This window comes from Corythoichthys intestinalis, chromosome 11 (assembly GCF_030265065.1).
Source record: "Corythoichthys intestinalis isolate RoL2023-P3 chromosome 11, ASM3026506v1, whole genome shotgun sequence".
In the NCBI taxonomy this organism is placed as follows: domain Eukaryota; kingdom Metazoa; phylum Chordata; class Actinopteri; order Syngnathiformes; family Syngnathidae; genus Corythoichthys; species Corythoichthys intestinalis.
The window spans coordinates 43591640-43617448 of record NC_080405.1 but is presented as its reverse complement, the minus strand read 5'-3'; the positions used below and the strand labels follow the sequence as shown (position 1 = coordinate 43617448).

General features: G+C 37.6%; 1 protein-coding gene across 3 annotated transcripts in view; it reads left to right on the top strand.

Annotated features, from left to right (window-relative positions):
* The window catches only part of si:dkeyp-115e12.6 (centromere protein F), a 40547-nt gene extending 15184 nt beyond the window's left edge, over positions 1-25363 (top strand). For 2 of the 3 annotated variants that reach the window (XM_057850981.1, XM_057850979.1), the window contains exons 8-18: positions 319-444; positions 4746-4874; positions 7408-7530; positions 7839-7974; positions 10391-11574; positions 12662-13162; positions 14067-14320; positions 16058-16103; positions 17271-17724; positions 20398-20529; positions 24412-25363. In XM_057850981.1, coding sequence (XP_057706964.1) covers positions 319-444; positions 4746-4874; positions 7408-7530; positions 7839-7974; positions 10391-11574; positions 12662-13162; positions 14067-14320; positions 16058-16103; positions 17271-17724; positions 20398-20516 — 3072 coding nt within the window. In that variant the 3' untranslated portion in view covers positions 20517-20529; positions 24412-25363. The remainder of the gene's footprint in view (positions 1-318; positions 445-4745; positions 4875-7407; positions 7531-7838; positions 7975-10390; positions 11575-12661; positions 13163-14066; positions 14321-16057; positions 16104-17270; positions 17725-20397; positions 20530-24411) is intronic. The other variant, XM_057850980.1, reaches the window with a different exon arrangement.
* The last annotated feature ends 446 nt before the right edge of the window (positions 25364-25809 follow it).

The following is a 25809-nucleotide window of genomic DNA, read 5'->3' as shown; positions in this document are numbered from 1 at the left end:
TATCTTTGTTTGCTCATTTCAAAAGATTCGAGAGAAGTTGTCTGCCATTGTCAATGATAGATGAACCCAAGTTTTATTTTTGCTGGAAAGACTTTGATGTTATTTCATAAGTGAGCTCAAAACATGATTTAATATCAGCCATCGCAGTTAAAATGGATTCACTATCGCTGCCAATGGCAGTGAATCAATCTAATTTCTGTTTGACTATACAACTGCAGTTGACTTGTTATTTTTTGTTTGTTATTATTATTACTTGTGAAAAATCTGCTCCAAAACCTTACAAAATATGTTTTAATGTGTACTTTGTGTCTAACGCAGGCCTCTGGAGCAGAGCATAAGCTCAAGCAGCTTCAAGAGGAGCTCAAGTGTCAACGGCAAAATGCTGAAAGCAGTCGACTGCAGCACCAACAGCGAACTAAGGAGTTGGACAAGCAACATCAGAGGGTGAGGGAGGATTAGGATATAAGTCTTACTGTATCATTACATCTTAAGAGTGTCCAAGTTTCATTTACTGTATGCAGAAGGGCCTTGACATCAGTGTTTTTTTTGGCAACCCTTTAAATTTTCACCTTAGTCTTAGTATTTTGGACGATGATACTTATTAGTCTTAGTCATATTTTAGTCATCTCAAAATGTGTTTGTCTAGTTTTTGTTGACGAAAAGTTTTAGTCGATGTTTACCAAAAATGTTTTAGTTAGGGGTGCACGATATCCATTTTTGGAAACAGATATCGATAACTTCCTGCTTCTCAAGGCCGATACCGATACCATAACCGATACTAAAGCTATAATTTTTCAATGTATATTCATCTGAGTTTTTGAACACCTGTTGGTCAAAAATACTAGTAGTTGATTCAGCATAGATTTGCCTTTGACCGAACCAGAATTTTCATGATGACATAAACCTTATTATAATGAACAAAAAAAAGACAAGAACAGTTTTGAATTCAAATAAAGTGCCCATATATATATTTTTTTTTTTTTTCAAATAAAAACAATTTCAGTCAATCACAATCAATGAGCACTGATCCAAAACAAACATAAAGCCAACAGGTATTGTGCTTTGTCAGCAGATAAAACATTTGGTGAGGCAAACATTTGCTAATTGCCATAATAAGGTTTATAACTCAGTGAAGGAAAAATAAGGCCTCTAGAACAGTAACAAAACTTTGCATACTGGCAAAACAGGAGTGGAAACAAACGCACACATCCCAATCCACCGACACCGTGCCAAAAATATTATTGATAGGCCTGGAAATATATAATGTTATTGGATTTACTGGGATGACGTCATGTGCACCTGTAGTTTTAATCTGTAAAATAAAATTTAAAAAATCAATCCAAAAATAAAGGTTTCCAACTACTGTATTTCGAATGAACATTGACAGACGAGCACATATTGTAAAGTTTATAAAGACGACGCCAACTTGGTGATCATACACACTCAGCAGGGAAACAGTACATTATTTTCAATTCATTATACCCATCTGGACGCCATGAACTGTATGTAAAAAAAAAAAAAAATTTTTTTTTAAGTTCCAGACTATTAGCATTAGCCTATTGCTAACGTGAATGCTATGCTAACGCTACAAGTTACATTTACATACAGTTACATTTCGTGTGTACCGTGATGTGATCACTAAGCACAGACCTTCAAAAGCAAAGCAACTTTGCATAATGTTGTTCGCCAAGAAAAAAAATTACCATGCGTGCAAGCTTTCAATTCAGGCATGAAAATCACTGACCTTTCGGCAAAATTCGCCGTTTTGAAGTCCAAAGGGGGGACCTACGTGAATTGTGTAGATCCGAGGAGAACATTTTTAAGGGGGTTGGGGGGGGTCGTAATTCCATCTAACTAACTAATGACATGTTTTATTGAAGTTGCTAGGCCTGTTGCGATATGCACTGAGTCAATTTGTCGCAAGCAGTGTTGTTAATCTTACTGAAAAAAAGTAATTAATTATAGTTACAAATTACTTCTCCCAAAAAGTAATTGCGTTAGTAACTCAATTACCTGAATGTAAGAGTAATTAGTTACTTGGCAAAGTAATTGGTGATAATTATTATTTTTTTTCCCTCAAAAAAAAAAAAAAAAAAAAAAAAAAAAAACATTGGCCACACTATGTGAAGTTTTTTGTGAAGGTTTTTGGTACAATTGGCCCGAGCCCAATTCTTTACCCTAATTTACCCTTTACCCTGAATCAACTGTTAAAAGTTGTTAAAATTGCTCCCATTATTGCATTTGTTCCCTTCTCTCTACTTTCAACATATGAAAGTTTTAAAACTGTTTCATCATTTAAAGATAGATTCAAGTCAAGATTTTGCCGATTTAGAAGTATTTTAGATAAAAAGTTACCTAGGTTCGCTAGGAAGGTTGTCTACAACAGAGCCGTCCTAAAAAGTCTACTGCTTTAAGATGGCGGCTGTCTACTAACGCATTTAGTGCCATGCAGTGTTGTTAATTTTACTTTAAAAAGGTAATTAATTACAGTTACAAATTACTTCTCCCAGAAAAGTAATTGCGTTAGTAACTCAGTTACCTGAATGTAAGAGTAATTAGTTACTTGGCAAAGTAACTAGTGATTTTTTTTTTTTTTCTCCAAAAAAAAAAAAAAAAAAAAAACAGGTCACACAATGTGAAGCTTAAAGGGTTTGGGGGACAATTGGCCCAAGCCCAATTCTTTACCCTCCACTTAACTAGACACAAGGGTATTGCGATAACTAGCTAGTAACCTTTGCTATGTGTGGAAGTCATTTAAAGTTGTGAATCAATCGTTAAAGTTGTTAAAATTTCTCCCGTTATTGCATTAGTTCCCTTCTGTCTACTTTAAACATGTGTAAGTTTTAAAACTGTTTCATCATTTAAAGATAGATTTAAGTTAAGATTTTGCCGATTTAGGAGCATTTTAGATAAAAAAAAATTACTTAGGTTCGCTAGGAAGGATCTCTACATCAGGGCCTTCCTGAGAGGTCTACTGCTTTAAGATGGCGGCTGTTTACAAACGCATGTAGTCCTTAAAACATGCTGGCAATGCAGCAGTGTCTGCCATTTGCATCTAGTTCTATAATATGATATCTACCGTGTCATGTGGGCGTAGTTTGTCGGCTATGGCTGCAGTCAGGTATTATTGGAGCCATCTAGCATCGCGGTTGCAACGGCGTCTTCCCCACTCCTGCTCTGCTCTCGTCCCCGTGAGTCCGTTTCTCTCAGACTTATTTTTATTAGTAACGCATAGTAACGCACGCCTTTCCCGCCTCAGTAACGGTAACGGCGTTGCCAAGATGAGAAAAGTAATTAATTAGATTACTCATTACTGAAAAAAATAACGCCGTTAGTAACGCCGTTATATTGTAACGCCGTTATTAACAACACTGGTCGCAAGGTAAATAAAAATGAAGGCGATAATTTTCACGGCTGCGAATTATCGCCGCGTGCGTGCATGCATACATTTGTGCGTGAACATATGAGACTCCAGTTCATTTTACAGATGTTTATTGGTAATTGACACGCCGTAGAATTACAGTTCAGACATACAAAACAAGGAAACACATGTATATTAAACACTGTAAACGTTAGCATTGCTACATTGAGACTAATGGGGGGAAAAAGACAACCTACTTTAGTCTGCTCTAAAATATTGGCAGTTTTGTCCTAAACGCAAATTTGCGGTTAAAAGGTGACACTTCAAACATTAAAAATCGAAAGAAAAAATGAAAAGAAAATCTGGGTGACACCACAAGCAATGACGTTAAATGTTTTTTTGCGGAGCGTGAAGCTGTTAGCGGTTTAGCTAACGTACTTCCGGTAAACATATCAAAAGAAAAGCAGGCCATATTCAGATTCAGACATATAAATAACAATTTCTGGAGTTAATCCCCCATACTTCAGAATTAATACTATAATAAATACTATAATACTACATAATTCAGATTTTACAATAAGAATAGCTTTAAAATGACACCCTTTCTGAAAATATGATTGGCAATGAATATTATAATTCTTATAATCCTATTTTATATAGTAGTATACTATAATAATAATGCTAGATTTCTTTGTTTTGAATAATGTTGGAAAAGTGAAGTCGGTGTTCTTAATCTGTTTACACTTGACCTCATTGTTTATGTGTGATTAATTATTGTTATTTACATGTTTATTAGTACTTTAATAAAGAATTTAAGTGTTTTTGTGAATTAATAAGCATCAACAAAAATGTAACTGCTAAATTAGTAAAAAGTCGACTAATCGTAAAAATAGTCGGCTGACTAATCGGGAGAAAATTAGTCGTTTGGGACAACCCTACCGGAACATATTTCCTCCACACCCTTCTCACCTTTTTAACCCCTGACCCATTTTGCCTGTTCATAGAGATTGGAAATGACACACCGGTGAGTCGGAACGGAGTTGGGGGGGCTCAGCACGTCACTCAACCGAATACTGCTATGATGACTAACTACACATAAAATGTCACACATTGTGACCATGTGATGGAAACTACGGTACATTTTCATCTCGTTCTCGCCTCATCAGACGAAAAAACTGCCATGTGTCGCATGATGTATTTGTCTCCCAAAACAAGTTTTTTAGCTTGGTATCGTCTGATCGTCGTTCTGGTAAATGTGTTCATTGATGAAATATTTTCGTTGTTGTCATCGTTGAGGAAAACAACACTGCTTGTCGTATTATTGATCCCTCTTTCGAGTTTCCAAAGATACTAGTTTAATGCTTTTATGTTTGCTGGCTTTCAGGATCTTAAAGAGCTGCAAAAGGAGAAGCAGTGCATGGAAAAGCAGCATCAACAGGAAGTCAATAAACTCAACCAGGAGCTGCAGCAGGCCAGGACGCTTCACAATGCCATGCAGGCACAAGCTGACAAGGTAAATGGAGTTCATAACAGCGGCTCCAACCCAAATGTTTCTTCAACAGCTGTTGCTGCTGTTCTCTGCTTATCTTTTCCACATTTCTGCTTTCGCTCCCTTTCACGCCTCCTCACCTCACTGTGCCAAAGGTCAACAAACTTATCTCATTTTTTCACACTTTTGCGTCTTTCCTTTGTACTCGGCCTCTCATTCACTTTTGTTCTCTTGGTTTTCCTTCCACCTGTAATCACTGCTCGTTCCTTTTCCTCTTCTCACCGTTTCTTCTCCCCAGTGGAAAGGTTGAGCCGCAGCAAAGGTAAAGGCAGAGGAAGCATTGTGGATGGCAGTGTGATTTTAAACCTTAACTCATTGTCATTCTCGGTTAGAGAAGTGTGAAGGCATGCCCGATTGAAAGTGAGAATGTGTTTTGAAGCATACTGCATGAACAATTTTGTGTTGTGTGTTGTTTATACTAATAGGAATCCTGGTTGTAGGCATGTGCCGGTATGAGATTCTTAAGGTATGATAGCTTACGTTATAGTATGTTTTACCACAGCTAGACACACTAAACACGCTGGAGTTAACTGTCATTGACGGTGGGAAACGTCCATTACAGCGTTCACTAACCTTTAATTTTTATACAAATATAAATCTATCTATCTCTCTATCTATATAAAGCATGCTCACACAAATGCGAAATCATATTGGAGGTATTGCCTCCACAGCCACCCTCCACAAACATTTTTTACATAATGGTTGGCCCTCCTCCTTTAACCGCGGCCGTCTGTAACTTTTCTGCAGCCGAAGTTTTTCCATACCAGCGACTTCATTTTCTTCGATAGGGGAAGAAGTTAAGGTGTTTCACCTCCTCCAGCCATCGTGTTGTATAGCTGACTCCCTGAGTAACAACCGGAGGGGGAGAGGTGAGCCCTGCAGCTACAAGCGAGGGATTTCTCGCTGCTTCCCTTTTTGGGACCAAGGGCTAGGTTTGCATAGGGACGGTAACTAGGTACATAACACTACTAACGTTTCAGGATGCTCAAATTGTCCCCACTAACTTTTAAGCCCCCTTATTTGTATTATAGAAAGAGTTCACTTATATGGGTCATTTAGATTGTCTTCCCATATGTTGTAAGGATAGAATAGATCCTACCATTATTAAGTGAATTATTTTCATTATGTTCAGCCTTACATTCATCGCTTTTTTACTTGTTAAATGTGCCGGTCCATTTTTTCCCCTCAAACGCACGTTTGATTGGCTGATGGCTTGACCTGCTCCCGCCTCCTGCCACATGGACACACGCAGACTCACACAACCTAACCTCGCCGACAGAAATACAACATGCCACCTCCTCCACCCCCTTCGAAGAGGAGTTATACGTTTTTTTCAGCTAGCACAAGCCACTGTAAGTAATATAAAAGACATCAATGTTGTGGAGGTGGGGGAAACACCACTAATTTTGCTACTAAAAGTCCCGACCTGCATCAGAGTTAGCATAACATTAATCTGTGTGAACTTGATAACCTACAAAACAACTGCGGTCAGGCCGCCCTCCACAAGGAACAAAGAAGTCTAACTAGCTGAACCTCATTTGGATCAGTGTTTGCATTATGTGCGTTACCGTAATGCTACACGGTGTCTTCAGAGTGCAAGTCCTACGAATCGTTCCACTTCAGAGGGACATTGACATGAACATGAAGTGACATGAAAAAAAGTGAAATGAAATCACTCATCAGAATTTCATTAGAGTACTTTGAAAGCCTTATTGTAGATCGTCTCGATCGTGTAGGTCTTTGAATATCTCAGATTTTGTTTTCATGAGTTTTTCCCCAATTCACTTTTAGAGTATATTACAATACTTTAGTTTGAGTCTAGGGGTGCTCCAGTGTCCCCCAGAAGTGGACTAATTCTTGGATAGTTCCCCGTTTTTTTTTGTTTTTTTTTAAATAAAGGTACTTGCCCTTCAAAATGGTCCTTAAGTAGTTTTCAAAACAAAGGTTTGAATCGAACGTTGTATCTCTTGAACCAATACACAGTTAGTATAAGTCAATACAGATTAATTTTGCTTTGATCATTTCGCCTATCATTTAATTAGGTTCATAATCGTCAGAAATGTGGCCCTGACCCCCATTCAATAATCTGTTTGGTCTTATTAATGTCCCGTCCCCAGCAAAAATTGTACATGCAGGTTATGCTGTTATATCGTCCCTACCAATGTTGAGACCAAACCTACGCCCTTGTTTGGGACATAAAAAATAGCTAATACCGTAGGAGCGGTGTGACGTAGAATTTTAGTGGTTTTGAAAATGTGATGATTTCACACCCTTTAACCGGCACATGTCTAGCTGAGTGCAGGTAACTTTAACAGGGTCGTGCACTTTTATTGCTCACAATGAAACTGAAGGTTGCATGAATGTGGTTTCACTCGTACAATATTTTTTTTTCAATTCAATATTTGGAAAGCAAACACACCATTCTCATTTTGAAAAATCCTTCATTTATTTTTTGTTGTTAAATTTGAAATAGTGATGTCTGATTTCCCCATCTCAGCTATCTCAGCAGAAGCAAGCACTGGAGAAAGAGTTGGAATCGTTGAAAGAGAAAGTCAAATTCACAGAGGGGCAGCTTCAGGAGAGTCAAAAAAATGAGACTCAGTTACAAGCAAAACTGAAGGTAAAAGACAATAAGGCACATCCCAACTGGTCTACACACATTAATTATGAATTAACTGGACAGAGAGAGAACTTGGTTAATATTTAAACACTGCCTTAATGTACCAAACATGAGGTCCATTAAGTGCTTATTGAATAAATGATAGCAGAAAATGTGTTCTATATATGATCAGTTTACAATAATGTTTGATACTGATTTCGCCACAGCCAACAGATTACATTTTAATAGTTCTGTTTGTAACTTGATAGGCGTTAACATCCTTAAATCACTCTAAAAATTACTCGGGCTTTGTTTCCATTTGCTGTTAGGAGGTGATGCTTGATGCAGAGGGCGTGGCACTCAGTCTGGAGCAGAGCAAGAAAAGAACACGAGTTTTGGAGGAAGAGGCGAGCAGACTGGTGCAAGAGCAGGCGGATACACTTCGTCTTCTCAAAGAAATACAAGGTGCGCCAAGTATACTTATCGTACACAAGAGTCAGAGAATACTGTATATTATCTAACGCTTGGCTGACTACTGCTTTCGTATTGATTCTAGGTGTTTTGGTAAATGCACCGGGATGTAACTTGAGTAATTTTAGTGTCATTTACAGTAGTATTTTTGAGCAGAATCCACTGAATCAGTACATATAATGTTTTGGTACAAGGGTTTGAGTGTACTAGTATTTGTATTATGGGCTACACAAAGAAAAACACTTCATCCATTCTGCCACCTGCTGGTCAGCAATATACATAGTTTTAAGTATTTAAAGTAGGTAGCAAGTTTCAATGAAGATACAGTGATCCCTCACTACTTCGCGCTTCAAACTTCATGCCCTCAGTCCATCGTGGCTTTTTTTTTTTTTAAATAAAAAAATAAATAAATACAGTATTTCATTTAAAAATGTTAAGTTGTATATGCATGTATACATGTACAAATCCTTGTTTTGTTTTACATATAGCTCTTTTATATCATTATTACATTTGCAGTGCTTAGAAACCATTTATTAAAATATACATATAAGGTTTTTTGTTTGTTTGTTTTTTTTTTTTTTTTTATTAGACTTTGGGGGAAACAAAGGGAAATAGACAGTATGTATTATATATATACGTACCTATATATATTTCCAATGCTGTAAAATCTGAAAAAATACATTGAACACAACAAAAAAATACAACAAACCCAGCAAAAAGTATGGAATCACAAGTCTCGGACGAGCACTCACTCAGACATTTATCATGTAGAGCAAACTCAGATAAAAAGCTTGAAGAAAATAATGAATTAGTTCAAAAGTGCAACTCTTTAGCATTCAGAAACATTAAAAGAAATGAATAAAAACATTGTGGTGGTCAGTAAATGTTGGTTTTATAGAGCACGTGCAGGGAAATATATATGGAATCACTCCATTCTGAGGTAAAAAATATGGAATCATGAGAAACAAACAAAAATAAAAATGAAAACATATCTCTAGTATTAAGTAGCACCACTTCTGGCTTTTATGACAGCTTGCAGTCTCTGAGGCATGGACTTGATGAGTATTCTTCATCAATCAGATCATCCCTACAGGTCGGAGCCTTGCTGTGGACCATTTTATTTTTTTCAATTTCCACCACAGGTTTTCAATAGGGTTGAGATCTGGGCTATTTGCAGGCCATGATATTGACTGGATGAGTCTTTCTCCAAGGAACGCTTTAACAGTTTTAGCTCTGTGGCATGATGCATTGTCATCTTTGAAAATGAAAACACATGTTTTTAATTGAAGGGATAAACAAGCTGTCTGAAATTTCAATGTAAACTTGTGCATTTATTGAAGAGTTAACCACAGCCATCTCCCCAGTGCCTTTGCCTGACATGCAGCCCCACATCATGAAGGACTGAGGGAATTTTTATGTTTTCTTCAGGCAGTCATCTTTGTAAATCTCACTGGAACAGCACCAAAGTTCTAGCATTTAAAAAAATCAAGTATAACAAAACTCACAAAAGGCTATAAAATTCTCAAATTTTACGCTTGATGCACAAAATTCACCAAATGCAGAGGTAATCACTTATATTTTCAGGATCAATAGCAATACTTGACATATCATATAAGTTTTTGCCCAAAAGTAGCAACTTAATGATTTTTTTTTTTGTGTGTGTGTGAAAGTTTTCAACAGGTAATATATCACTAAATGTTCATATCAGAAACTTTATACTAGAGGAAAGCATGCAGAATCATCTTACTTTTACTCAACAAAAGCAAAATTGGCATAATCTATATACAATTCTTTATACAATCAGAACTTATTTAACTTATTTAGCTTATTCACAACTTATCCACTCTTGTGTAGAGATAGGAAATCCAGCATGGTGGCCATCACAAAACAAAGAGTTTTTTTAGTTGAAAATTCTTGTATTGTCTTGTCTTGGCTTAAATCGCAGAATTTCTATAGATATGAATGTAAAACATTCTGGATTCTTGGTTAAAAGCAAAAAACAGGCAGTTATCGTTCATTTTACGTAAATATTTCAAGCCAAAGTTACACTAAATTTATCCATTGATTTTTTTTTTTTTTTTTTTTGGACAACGTTTCAAAGTGCATGCATGGTGCTATTTAATTTTATAATTATCTTGAATCCTCGACCAAATCACTCTTAAGACAATCCTGCCTGCTTGAATGCAATAAAACCTTCGTCCGGTTTCTACTTAAATCCGGTGTTAGAACGCAGCGTGTGTTTGAGTTTATCACAGTGAAAGCCAACTCAACGTTCTGCATGGGTCGGCCCCCTACAGGAAGGCATGGCGCAACGTCCGTGGGAGCCGTATTGTCAACTGATGTTGGAGTCTACGATTCTATCATTTAAACCAATGTGTGATTTTTGTTTTGTTTTCTTTTCTTTCTTAAGAACTAAAAACTGCAAGTTCCACGGAACTTGTCCCGACTCAGCCTATTGGACAAAGCTTTGGATCGCAACCCACCTCTCATCAAGCTCAGCCGTCCACTTACACCAAGAGTCCCCCCACCTGCCGAGCTGAGCCGAAAGGGCTGAGTCAAGAGGAAGAGTCCCTGCAGAGGGCAGAAATATCCATATCTTACCCACCAGACAGAGAGCCCGGCGAAGGCATTGATTCTGAGCACATAACGTCAGACACTGAGGGTTCCCACCTAGGGAAAAACTATGTGGAGAAGGATTCTTACGCATCCGAGAATTCCCCCGCCGAGTTGGAGAATGGCATAATAATTCCCAAGTCTGACAAGACAATCTGCATCGATGAGCTCCATAAAGAGAACGCCGCATTGCGTTCGGAGCTGCGCGATGTGCGCGAAGAACTCCACAAACGACTGGACGACCTGGAAATCCAGCGACGTTCCGAAGCGGAGGCCAGGACTCGTCTGAAGCAGCTCAGCCGCAAACACGCTAATCAGGGCACTGAGAAAGAGGAGCAGGACAAGCAGTGGAAGGCTCAGTTGGAGAGGGAGAAGACCGAGAATGACAGGTTGAGGAAGAATCTGAAAGATTTGGAGGGAAGGGAAGATCAGGATGGGATAAAGCAGGCACAAGAGGACCGGGAGATGGAAATGATGCAACTCAACATGCAGCTGAAGAAGCAACTTGGAGAAGTGAAAGTCCAACTGGCTTTAGAACAAGAAGGGAGAGAGCGAGAAAAAGAGGAGCTGACTAAAATTACAGTCGCTGAGAAAGAGGGGAAGAAAGAACTGAGCGTCCAACTCGAGGAACTTAGAGCTCAGTTTGCCGAACTGAAGAGCGACAGAGCCCAAGAGTCTCTAGCCGAAGAGAAACTTGTTACCAACGGTCCGTTGACATACATGACACTCCACAGTGACCAGCTGAACTCCAACATCTCAGATAATGTCCTCTTCTGCCAATCCACCAACCAGCACAAAACTCTGGGTTCCCTACACCTGTCACATGAGGGGCAAATGGTTTCTGACTTGAGTGACACCACATCAACAGAGTGCATGTCCTCAAAACTTATCGAGGAAATTGAACACCTGAGGAGAGAAAATGCACAGGAGACAGAACGGGCAGACCAGCTCCAAATTAAACTGACTGCCCTTCAAAACCAGGTAAACCAGTGTGTACTTCAATATTTGGGGTGTGACAATAGAGTATATCAATACAGTGATATATCCCAGAACTTTGTACCGCTATAGCTTGTCGATTTTATTTTTCATTTTAATAGCTTGATAATATTTATCCAACTTGTTAGAATGAGACTGAATAGTTTTATATTTGATAATTCAACAGAAACAGCAGGTATGGTCATCAGCGTTTTTGTCCTTTCTACATACTAATGTCAAAGCAGGTTATATACAGTTGACCCACAGTGTAAAATAGTGAATATATATATAATCTAACACAAAAAGAGTTTGGAAGATATCTCTTTGTGAGGTTAGGTATTGCACCCATCACTTTATCAGAAGTATATACATAACAAAATATTGACTTCGAGTAAAAACGGGCTTGGACCTCAACTTCCGCACTTTCTAACGAGCCGGCACGTGGGTGACGTAATTATAGTGTGATGAGGCTTCAAATATAATATGCGTTAACATGTCGCCACCGACATGTCTGGTGTTAAAGGGTTAAGTAATCAGCTGTGCCGTCAATGGAACTGAAACATGAACATTCAAAGCCAGTCCTCCCAGTTAAACTGAATTGGACGATTATCGTTGTCAGGGGTGACCGATGAATTAATAAAGACACTGTTTTGACAGATTGTCTGCGAGAGTGCAAAAAAATAAACATTGTTTTTTTTTCCCCCCTATTTAGAAATAGCTTGATTTTCTCTTTGATTGTTGTATCGTAGAATATCGTAGCTTGATTTTCTGACCCTTGTATCGATATTTGCCTTATCGCCATATTGTGAGATAATCATTATTGTGAGCCTTGTATCGCAAATCGTATAGTATCAGTATCGTATAGTATCAAACCCTAATATAATGAAGACCAAAAATTTACAAAAGTTTTGTTTGTTAGTTGTAGGTGTACGTTAATACTTTTACTAGAGCAGGAGTTGAAGCATTTTTGCACAAGTATTTATGAATACTAAAATACTGAATCTGATTGCAGTTGCCATGTTTTTTTTTTGTGTACTGTTTGAAATATTTTTCAAAATACTCATTTTGCTAATTTCTTCCCCCTTTCTCATAGTTGACCAGTCAGACCACGCAGTTGACGGCGGGCTTTGAGAAGCAGAGCAAGTACATCTCAGGACTTCTTGCTGAACTGCAGGAGAAGGACGGCGTCCTCCTCAGTCAGGGAGAGGAACTGCGGCGCTGTTTACAAGCGCTAGATATGCTCAAGGACGAGAACGGAAAGAGAAACACTTGCAAAGTGCAGAACGAAGACCAAACAGAGGATTGTCTTGACTCGATGGGTTGCCCAGAGCCACGATCAAATTTTTCCTCGCAAAAAGATTTGATTCAACAAAAACACTTCGATCAAACTAATCAAAAATCATTGACGGTTGTGCCCGGAGTCACTCTCCAGCATGAAAATCAATTTCTCAAACAAAGCTTGGAGACTTACAGCCTCTCAGATACATGCAAAGTGATGCCAAAGCAACTCTCAACAGAAACCGATTTGCTTCATGATATCACTGCTGAGAAGGGAGGAACTGATGATGACATCATCAGGCACCTGCAGACACAGGTATCCATCACTTCAGTGCATCAGTACACTATGTGTACACAGAGTACTGTAGTTTTTTTTCTTTGTTTTTATACATTGTATTAAGGCTGCAGCTATCGATTATTTTAGTAGTCGATTAATCTATCAACTAGTTAGATCAAATAATCGAGTAATCGGATTAGGAACAATTAATGCGTTGCAGAATAAATTTTAGGAGATGTAAAACAAAGGCTTGCTAAGATTGCATGTTCAAAAGAGCATTAAATGCAAATACAATATAAAACTGCAGAAATGCACTTTCATTCAAAATAAATTAAATTACTTGAGCTCAGCCTCAAAAAATATAAAAAAAATATACAAATGAGGATCTAAGTACAACGAAAGAAATTGGCTAACTTGCATAGCAAAAATCCGCTAGCGTAAATGCTATAAAATGCTAACTTTTTTTAGCAGTGTTCTTAACAAATAGTTCACATATTCCTTCAAAAACAGCTAAATATACCCATTAACTAAATTATGAATGCATTAAAAACATTTTAGCTCAAACAAAAACTTACCTCATGTTGGTCGTAACAGGAAGCAGTTGGATTCAGCCACGTTTAATGAGTTATGTCATATTAACCGCTGCCACTGGAGGGCAGTTTATCCACCCAAATCAACAGGACTAAATGCAAAAACTTTCGAAACAAACCATAAGGACGCTATTCTAAATATGAATACTCAAAGCAGCAATATCTGATTCGAAGCTTTTTCTAATCAAATTACTCGAGTTAATTAATCATTGCAGCACTATACTGTATCAACATTGCCGCATTTACAATATTATTTTTTGACATCTTTCTCTTTAGAGCGTTTGAAATTTTTGCTGTTATCATTTTCGCAACATACTGCGTTCATAGCAATATTGTTTTTTATCCCCGCGCAGGTGGTGGCACTGCAGAGGGAGCGAGAGGAGCTCACTAAGGTGGCCCAGCAGCAAGCTGAGGAATTGAGTGTCTGGCGCTTGGCTTCTCAGTCTACTTCCACTTTAAATCAGGTCCTTCCTGACCAAGGCCAGCAGTCTGAAACACAAGCGCAGCCCAATACTGAGGACCATTATGCGGCGCTAGTGATCAGAGAAGATGAGGTGTTGCTCTCTTGCACCTCCAACAGGCTGCAAGGTCACATGCTCTCTACCAGGTAATACACACCAAATTGGTTTGATCAAATTTGTAATATTGAATGGTTTGATCAAATTTGTAATATTGAATGGTTTTACAGTATATTAAGATTGATATTGAACCACACAGAGGTCCTTCTAAAAAAATAGCATATTGTGATGAAGTTCATTATTTTCTGTAATTTACTGATAAACATGAGACTTTCATATATTTTAGATTCATTACACACAGCACAAGTAGTTCAAGCCTTTTATTGTTTTAATATTGATGATTTTGGCAAAAAAAAAAGTCAAGAAAAACCTATCTCAAAAAATTAGCATATTTCCTCTTCACAATATCCCACAGATTCTCAGTGGGGTTCAGGTCAGGAGAGTTGGCAGGCCAATTGAGCACAGTAATGCCGTGGTCAGTAAACCATTTACCAGTGGTTTTGGCACTGCGAGCAGGTGACAGGTCGTGCTGAAAAATGAAATCTTCATCTCCTTAAAGCTTTTCAGCAGATGGAAGCATGAAGTGCTCCAATATCTCCTGATAGCTAGCTGCATTGACCCTACCCTTGATAAAACACAGTTGACCAACACCAGCAGCTGACATGGCACCCCAAACCATCACTTATTGTAGGTACTTGACACTGGACTTCAGGCATTTTGGCATTTCCTTCTCCCCAGTCTTCCTCCAAACTCTGACACCTTGATTTCTGAATGAAATGCAAAATTTGCTTTCATCTGAAAAAAGTACTTTGGATCACTGAGCAACAGTCCAGTGCTGCTTCGCTGTAGCCCAGGTCAGGCGCTTCTGCCGCTGTTTCAGGTTCAAAAGTGGCTTGACCAGGGGAATGCGGCACTTGTAGCCCATTTCCAGCACATGCCTGTGCACGGTGGCTCTGGATGTTTCTACTCCAGACTCAGCCTACTGTTTCTGCAGGTCACCCAAGGTCTGGAATCAGCCCTTCTCGACAATCTTTCTCAGGGTAGGGTCACCTCTTCTGGTTGTGCAGCGTTTCCTGCCACACTTTTTCCTTCCCACAGACTTCCCACTGAGGTGCCTTGATACAGCACTCTGGGAACAGCCTATTCACTCAGAAATTTCTTTCCGTGTCTTAGCCTCTTGCTTGAGGGTGTCAATGATGGCCTTCTGGACAGCAGTCAGGTCGGCAGTCTTGCCCATGATTGCGGGGAGTTTATAAAAGCCTCAGGAATCTTTCGCTGGGGTTTTGAGTTAATTCGTTTATTCAGAGGATTAGGTTAGTAGCTTCTTTAGAGTACCTTTTCATGATATGCTAATTTTTTGAGATAGGGATTTTTTGTTTTTCTGGACTTTTTTGCCAAAATCATCAACATTAAAACAATAAAAGGTTTGAACTACTTCAGTAAGTGTAATGAATCTAAAATATGTGAAAGTCTAATGTTTATCAGTACATTACAGAAAATAATGAACTTTATCACAATATGCTAATTTTTTGAGAAGGACCTGTACAAGTTCAAGACAGTTTTCCTGTCCACGCCCCCTTGAAGGCATACTTCCAACACAAATACATTAATAAATACTGAACATTCTCTGTTATGATGTTTGTACAATTAGTTAAATAAACCATATGGAATAATGAAATAAAATTCATGCTTGTATCTAAATTTCTGGTAAAGTAAAACCAGTGTGGCACAATTCAAATGATGAAAATGTAACCACTATTATTGTGATAAACTGTTGTTTGTTTTGAGAGCCTGCAAATCAAGTGCATTTCTATTTCTACTTGAAGCGTGCAGCAGATCAACCTGTCTGAGACGAGCGTCCACCATCGCAAGGTAAGCTTCTTAGGTTTTCACTCACATGCACTCATGCTAGCTTCTTACATGTTACTCACTTCCAGAGTACTTTTAGTAATAATTATAATGTTAGCACTCTCAGACTACATTTCAGCACATGGAACTATTAGATATTAACTGAACAAATGTTTAATAAAATTTATTTTTTGATTAGTTTTACTGCTATAGTGATTAATTTGTGGTTAATGTAGCATTTTCCAAAAATAATGCTAGCTAAAACACATCTGTTCATTTTCTTTCTTTTTTTTTAATGATCTGTTTTTGGTGTAAATAACAATGAAAATATCGTAAAAATGGCTAAGGAAACGGCACCAATGCATAATTTACACTAACATTTTTAAAACATTTATGAGATTAAATAATTGCTTGGTTAAAAGTAGGAAGGTTTTATTACAATTATTAGACCTTTTTATTCATGTTTTGCATGAAATAACTGTATAAATAAAACAATAAAAGTAATAGAATAAAAAGTAAAATTAAAGAAATTGAAAATATGTTAGAATTTTGCTTAGAAACTACATTTTAAGTACAGTGATCCGTCGCTATATCGCGCTTCAAACTTTGTGCCCACTTTTCATCACGGATTTTTCTCGATTAATTAACAAAATGCAGTATTTAATTTAGAAATTTTAAGATATATGCATGTATACATGTACAAATCATTGTTTTCTTTTATATACATCTCATTTGTATCATATTTATTACATTTGCGGTGCTTAAAAATCATTTATTAAAATATAAAAATACGGGTTGTTGTTTTTTTTTTTTGTGTGTGTGTGTGTGTTTTTTTAGTTATACTTTGGGGGTAAAGGGAAAAACATGTCTTATACTGTATGTATCTCTTTCCAATGTTGTTAAATCTGAATAAATACAGTGAACACATCCAAAAACATTTTTTAAAAATGTAAATAGGCAACGCCTCTACTTCTTGGATTTTCGATTTCTGATTTTCGCGTTGGGGGGGGGCGTGTGTCACTGCAATTGGTTATTACAATATAAGTTATTCATAGGTGGAAAAATATATTTTTTTAAAACATTTGGTTGCCGTTAGACAAAAATCAAATGTTCTAACTCTTTAAAAGTTTATTTCTTAGAAATAGTTTTTGAATGAAAAAACATACGGTAATTTCATTTCTTCTGATTTAGCCATCAGATGAGGAAAGCCAGCTCTCAGAAATGTGTTCAAGCCTAGCCAAAGCCTATGATCATCAAACGGGTCAAGAACACATCAGCAGCCGGAAAGCGACCCAACACCTGAGCCAAAGAGCCGACTCCTCTGCCCCAAGTGTCAGCACTCAAACGGAGGATCAGTCATGCCCCGCTGGCACCGAGGCGGCACCCAACCGCTGCTGTGCGCACACGCAGACTGACACCAAGGTCGAGGAGGACGAATTAGACAACTCTTCCGCTCACGGAGAGAAAGCCGCGCCATCTGCGGTGCGAGAGACTGGAGACAAAATGATCTTTTCCACTTCCTTCCCCATCCCGGCCGACCCGGTGCGTTTGGCGGAACGGATACGACGAAACAGGACGCAGCTGTCGGCGGCGTTTGACGACACTGAATATGAACCCTACGGTCTCCCGGAAGTTGTCATGAAAGGTACTTTCTGTCTATTAATAATCTGCACTAGGAGGGCAAAACAGGCAGCATTGTAGAAGAGTACTCAGGGAAAATCTGCATGTAATTCCTGCGATCCTTAAAAAGGTTAAGAGTTGCCAACAGATGCAACATGATTTTTGATTGAATGAAGCTCCTAAACTCACCTTAACAACTCCCAAGATGACGACAAAGCCATTTCAATGAAACCAGACACTTCTTGCTCGGTATCAAAATTACTCAGACTTAATCGAAAACATTTTTAGAAATGGTGTATAAATAAACTCCTACTTCAGAAACTTTAACCTCAACGCTTGAAGCCTAGACTTGTGTTTAAGTGATTTTATTTTAAGCAGACCCATCATGAAAGCGACTAAAGGAAAAAGTCAGCTGCCAAAGGGAATACACCTAGTGGCAGGGTGGTGGCGCCATTTTCTCCATTAATGATTATAATGAGTGTTAAGAAGTCCTGTTTTTTTTTTTTTTTTTCCCATTTAAATAATGTTCATGAAGGAGTTTTGAAAGGCATACAAGGCTTAATGTTTTATTGATCTTTGGCCATGTTCAAATGTTATTAATTTGTATTTCTTTAAATCAGATGTAGAAAAATCATGTGGTTCCCCAACTCAGAGGTGGTGGGTTCGAATTAGCGCCATGATGATTAGCATCGATTGGGTCCGAGACTATCACTCCAATTCTCCCAGAACCTTTACAATTTTTTTTAGGGCTGTCAAAATTATCGCGTTAACGGACGGTAATTAATTTTTTTAATTAATCACGTTAAAATATTTGACGCAATTAACGCACATGCCCCGCTCAGATTAAAATGACAGCAGTGTAATGTCCGCTTGTTACTTGTTTTTAGTTGTTTGGTGCCCTCTGCTGGCGCTTGGGTCCAAATGATTTTATGGGTTTGGGAAGTGAGCATGGTGTAATGACATCAACAATGGCGAGCTACTAGTTTATTTTTTGATTGCAAATTTTACAAATTTTAATAAAACGAAAACATTAAGAGGGGGTTTAAAATTTCTATAACTTGTACTAACATTTATCTTTTAAGAACTACAATTTTTTTCTATCCATGGATCGCTTTAAGAGAATGTTAATAATGTTAATGCCATCTTGTTGATTTATTTTTATAATAAACAAATACAGTACTTATGTACCGTATGTTGAATGTATATATCCGTCTTGTGTCTTATCTTTTCATTCCAACAATAATTTTCAGAAAAATATGGCATATTTTATAGATGGTTGAATTGCGATTAATTACGATTAATTAATTTTTAAGCTGTAATTAACTCGATTAAAAAATTTAATCGTTTGACAGCCCTAATTTTTTTATTTTATATTCCAAGTTTCGGTGCCCTGACCGCCGACCGGAAAAATAGCTGCCAAACACCACGACGCAGCCGACTTCGTTAAAATCAACAGTTTTAAAAGCATGTTTTGTTTTAGAATCGGTTTTAAAATGAGGAAATCCTTATTATATGGCCTCATCTACATCAAATTATAATCAATAGAAGAATTTATACTAATGCTTCGTCACAGCTCACAGCTACCTTTCCCCTACGTAATATTTGCGACTTTTTCTCGCTTTCTCTATTTATGCGTTCAAGTACCATCTATACCCAGTGAACGTGTGTTCTCCAATGCAGGAGACACTATCTGTCCAGAACGCTCACGCTTAATGCCTGAGAGGGCAGATATGATCATTTTCCTCAACAAAAACTGTTTCTAAAAATATACTGTACCCGCTGCTAATCTGGACTGGGTTTTACAAGTTGCTTTTTTTTTGTTTGTTTATTTGATATACTGCTCCAGGTTATCTATCAATCAATCAATCAAATTTTCTATTGCCCTTTACAAAAACCCAAAAGGTCCTCAAAGTGCTTTACAACAGCCCATTAGTGGGAGCTCAGTAACATGTAAAAATGCCTGCAGCATAAGACACTCTAAAACATAGGGAAAAGAATATGTGTAAATCTTTTCTCCGTGAGCTTTTGAGAAATTAACATCTTTGTGAAAGTGCACTCGTGTGGAAAGAAACTTCATCATATTCAAGTTCAAAGACTAATATTTATATGCAAGTTAAAAATAGCCCTGTGAGAAATTCATAGGAAAGTTAATTGAAAGTTCATATAATTTAAAAAAAAAACTGAGAAATTAAGAAATTGATATGAACTCTGCAAATTTTTTGACCCTGCCTATTAAAAGAATCTGAATCGAGAATCGTTTGGAACCGGAATCGAAACCGTTCAAATTCAAACGATGCCAAACTCCTACTAATGACCTTGTCTAGATATCCATTAGTAAGATACTTATCTCCACGTTTCTCCTGGTGCTGCGTCACCAGTAGGTAGATAAGTATACAGTGTCAAAGTGCTGTTGAGTGCTTTAAGGGTGGAAAGGCATTATACATGACAAGTGTAACTCCATTTACCATTTTCTAATTGGAATACCAATATCTTTGCAGCTTGAAACTCCTCATAAGGACTATCACAACAGCAGAAATTCTCATTTTTAAATTTTTGATTGGCTCTCATTTGTCTAAATGAAGTTACTCGACTCACTTCAACAGAGTTCATTGCCACCAAAATGCCAAACGATTCAGTACCAATACTTATATCCTAAAAACTGTCAAGAGATTCATGATTCGTGATTCATTCCTTGCAGGTTTTGCAGACATCCCCACTGGGCCCTCTTGCCCCTATATTGTGAGGCGGGGCTTGTTAGGGACCGCCGTGGTCCCCGTCATCCAGAAGGAGGCCAACCCGGAGGACGAGACTGACTGATGGACAACCACAGGTGTGTAACATCTGATGAGATTGATATCTGACGTTGAGTAGACAAGTAGATTCTCTTAGAACAGAACCCAAATTAAAGATACCGTAATTTTCGGATTATAAGGCGCGCTTGACTATAAGCCGTCCCCACCAAATTTACAAGAGAACTGCATTTTTTCCGAAGATAAGCCGCACTGGACTATAAGCCGCAGCTGTCCTCGCTGTATTATGGGCGATTTACACTAAAAGATATTAACCGGTAACAGTTTATTTGACAGAGGCATCATAAGACTGACATAAGACCAAATAAACAACCATTAAGCTTTGAGCCCATTGGCTGCAAAGCTTCATTGCTTCAAGAAGCTTTATTTAGCCATCACTGCTCCCATGGCGGAGACGTTCAACCTCTGCTGCCACCTGCTGTCAACACTGTTGTCTTCCAGCAATCCTCCTAGCATGCATTGCAGCACTACAGATTTAAATAACAATCTAACTCATGTTCTGTGCTACTTATTTCTTCAGTTACTGTTTCAGTTGTTTCAATAATTGTTAATTTTGGTCATAGACTTCATAATGTATTGACGGGACTTGGGGTGCGGGGCCGATAAATAGGGGGCCTGCATTGTTGGCGAGACCATCAAAGCTGACCAAGTGGAATCACAAAAAGCTTTTTTTTCATTGAAATTTTTTGTGGAAAAAAATGCTTAAATCCCTGAATTCTTTATACAAATGGACGTAAAACAGTCTCAATTCTTGGTTAAAAGCACACCAAAAAAAAGCGTGCAGTTATTATTTATTTTACGTAAATATGTCAAAGTACAATGCTATTCTGTTAGTGAATGTAGCTAGCGGCCACCTAATGTAAACTGAGCTTTTCCGGTAAAAATTCTTGTGAATAAATGCTTAAATCCCTGAATTTTTTTAATAGACATGGACCGTCTCGATTCTTAGTTAAAAGCAAAAACAAAAACATGCAGTTAGCATTTATTTTACGTAAATATGTCGAAGTTCAATGCTAGTCGGTTAGTGAATGTAGCTAGCGACGGTCTTATAGCAGTCTTATGACGCCGCTGTCAAATATTGACATACATTGACATAGACAATAGTGACTACCTATTACCGTATTGGCCCGAATATAAGACGACCCCCTCTTTTTCAAGACTCAAGTTTGAAAAAAGACTTTTTGAACACCAAATTAATTTTTATACAGAAAATTATTACAGTACATCCGAAACAAATGATTATAACAATATATTTGAGAGAAAAAAGCATGTTATTTTGCCTCATTCAAATCTTAATATCTGAACATTTATTTATGTAAACTAAAGTGAAATCACATTCGTAAATGAATGGCTTCTGGTTTTTGAAACTATCTATTGTGATAAAACAACAAAATTGCAATAACTGCATTAACCATCAAAGTGAAGTCTAACTGTAATTGTAGTCTTGAAACAAATCTGAATAAGGAAAAACATTGCAATAACATAATGCAAACTGGTTATACTTGAGAGTAGCTGAGATCTGTCATGACAGAACATCGCTTCAATGATGTCTGCCGCCATCTAGCGTCATGAACTGGTATAACGTCTAGACCGCGAATATAAGACAACCCCCACTTTTTCAGTCTTATTTCAATGCAAAAAAACATTGTCTTTATTTCGGGCCATTACGGTAATCCAAATAGAGCTGAAACGAATACTCGAACAACTCGAGTAACTCGAGTTTAAAAACTGATCAGAGTAATTTTATTCACCTGGAGGAATCGTTTAATTTTGCCAGCTCTAAGCATCACGTTTTGCCCGGACTACTTTTAACGTGGGACAACGCGCTGACGTCACGTGCGTAGAGGAAGAAGCAATAATAAAAAAAAAAACACCTTACTACAGCCGCTTCAAACTACGCCGACGTTGCTAAAAACTACGCCCACTTGATGCTAGTTTGGTAGCAGGTAGTGTCCGATGCGTCTCACAGATATCGCATGCATTTAGAACTAGATGCGAAATGACAGACTCGGCCGCGTCTGGGCAGCGTTAGTAAACAGCCGCCATCTTTAAGCAGTAGACTTCTCAGCGCTAATAAATATAACGTTACTGTCACTCGCTCATGTAACGTTAGCCCTTAGGAGGGCTAACGTAGCTAATAAAGCTAACTGTCAGGTTTAGCTCAGTAGTAATTGCTGAATAAAACACCAAGTAGCACTGGTCCCTAATGTGCTCCAATACAGCAGGTATTAGAGGTGTGCAAAATTTCCGATTCTTAGATTATTCGCGATTCGGCCGTGGAAGATTCGAGAACGATTCACAAACATCCAAATTCCGATTATTGAAATATGCCAAGTAAAGCGGAAATACAACACACTCGGCGCGCCGCGCGGTCTTCAGGGCGCAATGAGGAAGAACGCAGCGAGAGTAGCTAAACATCATGCTTCTCATTACCCGGCCCCTCGGGTAATGCCAATGCGCAACTCACGGCTCTAGCTCAACTCATGCCACGAGAAAACACAACAACATACCTGACTGCTGCCGAAAAGCTGCTACAAAGTACGTCATCCACATAATGTAATGGTAGATATCATTTATATAGGACTAGATGGAAAATTGATTCGATAGCATGAGCAGCACATCTACAAAAAGCTAGATGCGGCCGTTAGTAAACGGCCGCCATGTTAAAGCAGTACACTTCCCTGCAAGGCTGTTGTAGCGAACCTTCCAAGCAAACCTAATTAACTTTTTATCTAAAATACTCCTAAATCGGTAAAATATTGACTTGAATCTATCTTTAAAATAGTTTTAAAACTTTCACATGTCGAAAGTAGACAAAAGGGAAATTATGGAATAACGGGAGCGATTTTAACAACTTTAACAGTTGATTCACAACATTAAATTAATTGAATGTAGTTTAAAGCTGCTGTTACAGAATGGGGACTGGAGTTTTTTATTTACTGTTATTTTTGTATATTTGTTTACTGCTATATGTTAACTTGATACTGAAATAGTAGTTTGGTTTAGCCTGAGAGGATTTTTGAACAATTTTGGAACTAATGTACAAAACATTTAATTAAAAAGAAAAAGAAAAAGAAAAAAAAGGAGGAGGGGGTGCATCAATAATCGTTTTATAATCGAATCGGAGCCTCTGAATCGTAATCGTAATCGAATCGTTAGTTGCCCAAAGATTCCCAGCTCTAGCAGGTATTATATATTTATTTTGAACACTGCAAAAACTCAAAATCCTATCAGTACTTACAGTTTAGACTAACTTAAAACTTAAGTAGAACTAAAAATAGCTTGACACAGATGGAAATTCAATTGAAACACATGGGGAAAACACAACGCTTTCAAGTGATGTGTGTTATCAAGCGTAATTACATTTTCAGGTAAGAAATATGTTTTTTTTTTTCATAAGATCTAGAAGTTTTTTGAGTGACAGCAGTGATTTTTTTTTTTTTTTCTAGTCACATCTGAGATGCAATTGTTGGCTGTTTTCAACAATGTACATCGGAAATAAAGACACTGATTGACTAAAGTGGTTCAATATTGGATTAAATGTCTCTTTTTTTGTCATGTATATTTATAATTGCTCTTTACCTAAAAAAAAAAAAATTAAAAAAATTTTTTGATTTTTTTCTTTTATTTAAAAATCTAAATATATTTATCCGATTACTGGATTAATCGATAGAATTTTCAGTCGATAATTCGGTTAGTAAAATATTGGATAGCTGCAGCCCTAAATCCAAATAAATCAACAAATAAACCGCACTGGTATATAAGCCGCAGTATTCAAAATTAGGGGAAAAAGTAGCGGCTTATAGTCCGAAAATTACGGTAGTTAGTCTCATTAGCTCAGTGGCAGTGGATGAGTTAAAATCCTTCAAAATACAGTGGTACCTTCACTTACTTCCTCCTAGATTCGACTTTAACCGACTTGGTGGTCTGGTGATTTCCAGAACTGTCTCATGGTCATATGTGTACACAGTGGTGGACAACACGGACTTGAACTCCTCCACGCACCTGAACTTTCGATAATCGCCACATTAGCCGCTAACAACTTCACGTCAAAGCATGACTTGTTTAGTAAAGCGCCCCAAGTCGTTAACTGATGATTTGTTGCTATTTCCAAACCACAACTCCCTTTTTTTTTTCCAAAGAGACTATTTATACTTGATGGTGGAGCCTTGCTGGAGCAGTGACTTTTTTTTTCTCAGAAGGAGATAACTTTGTGTTTTCTTTTAGTTGTGATTTGTGACATTTCTGCAGTTGCTTTTCTTATGTAGTTAATTTATGGACCCATGAATGTGATTAAGTGAATGGCAGGTGTTGAGATGAACGCCTTATGTGAAAGTATAGTGTGTGTTTAAGAGGCTAGCTATGTTTTGAAACACGTCTTCTTGTGAGTAGTGTATGTGTGTGCTAGTCAGAGAGGGTCGGTGGCTAACCTGCGTCACTTTCCGCTCCTTGTATGGTGATGTACAGCGAGCCAGCTCTCCTCTGGTGTTCGCTTTTGATGCACTTGCCGATCGGACATGTTGTTACAGAAAGCTAACGTTGTTTTACTAGCACAAGCTGCTTAATATAACCAGTCAGATAAGTTGTGTTGGAAAGCTTCATACTTTATTCAAGTTTCTTTAAGCTTGACTTCTTAAAGTCTTCAATGTATCTAAGCTTAAAAAAGGGATTTTTTTCCACTCCTATTTATATTTAGATTTGGAAATGTAGAAAGGACTGTTAAACATAACACACGATTCCCTTTCTTGTCACAGGGATGTGTAGTCTTTTGTCAGTGATTGTGAACAAATGTCTGTTTGTGTATTTTGTATACTCCTAATGTGAATGTACTTCATATTAAAAGTTTCAACATCCTCCATCTGGCCTAATTCTTGGTATATAGTCTGAGTACTTGGAATTTCATTAGGGACGCATTGTGAATTCATTGTCATTTGTACAAAGCAGTTTCCGTACGGCATTTGTATGTGCGCATGCTTTTGAAGAAGACTGGTCGAAGTTTGGAGTGTGTTTTTGTGTGATAATGGGAAAAAAAAAATACACAAAAATAAAAAGTTCACTTTCCTGTTAAGTTTTTGGGGGTCAAAATAATCCATTTTAAACGTTTAAAAGCTTTGAACAAAAATCATAGCTTAACATTTTTCCGAAACAAAACATTTTTTTGATAGAAAGTTAGCCTTTTTTTTTCTTTTTTAAATAGTTTTTGTTTTTCAGTCACAAGTTAAATTTAACATGCATATCTCAGCAATGGAATCCAACTTGCACACTACGTGACTTTGACGTAAGTATTCATGCAAAACAAA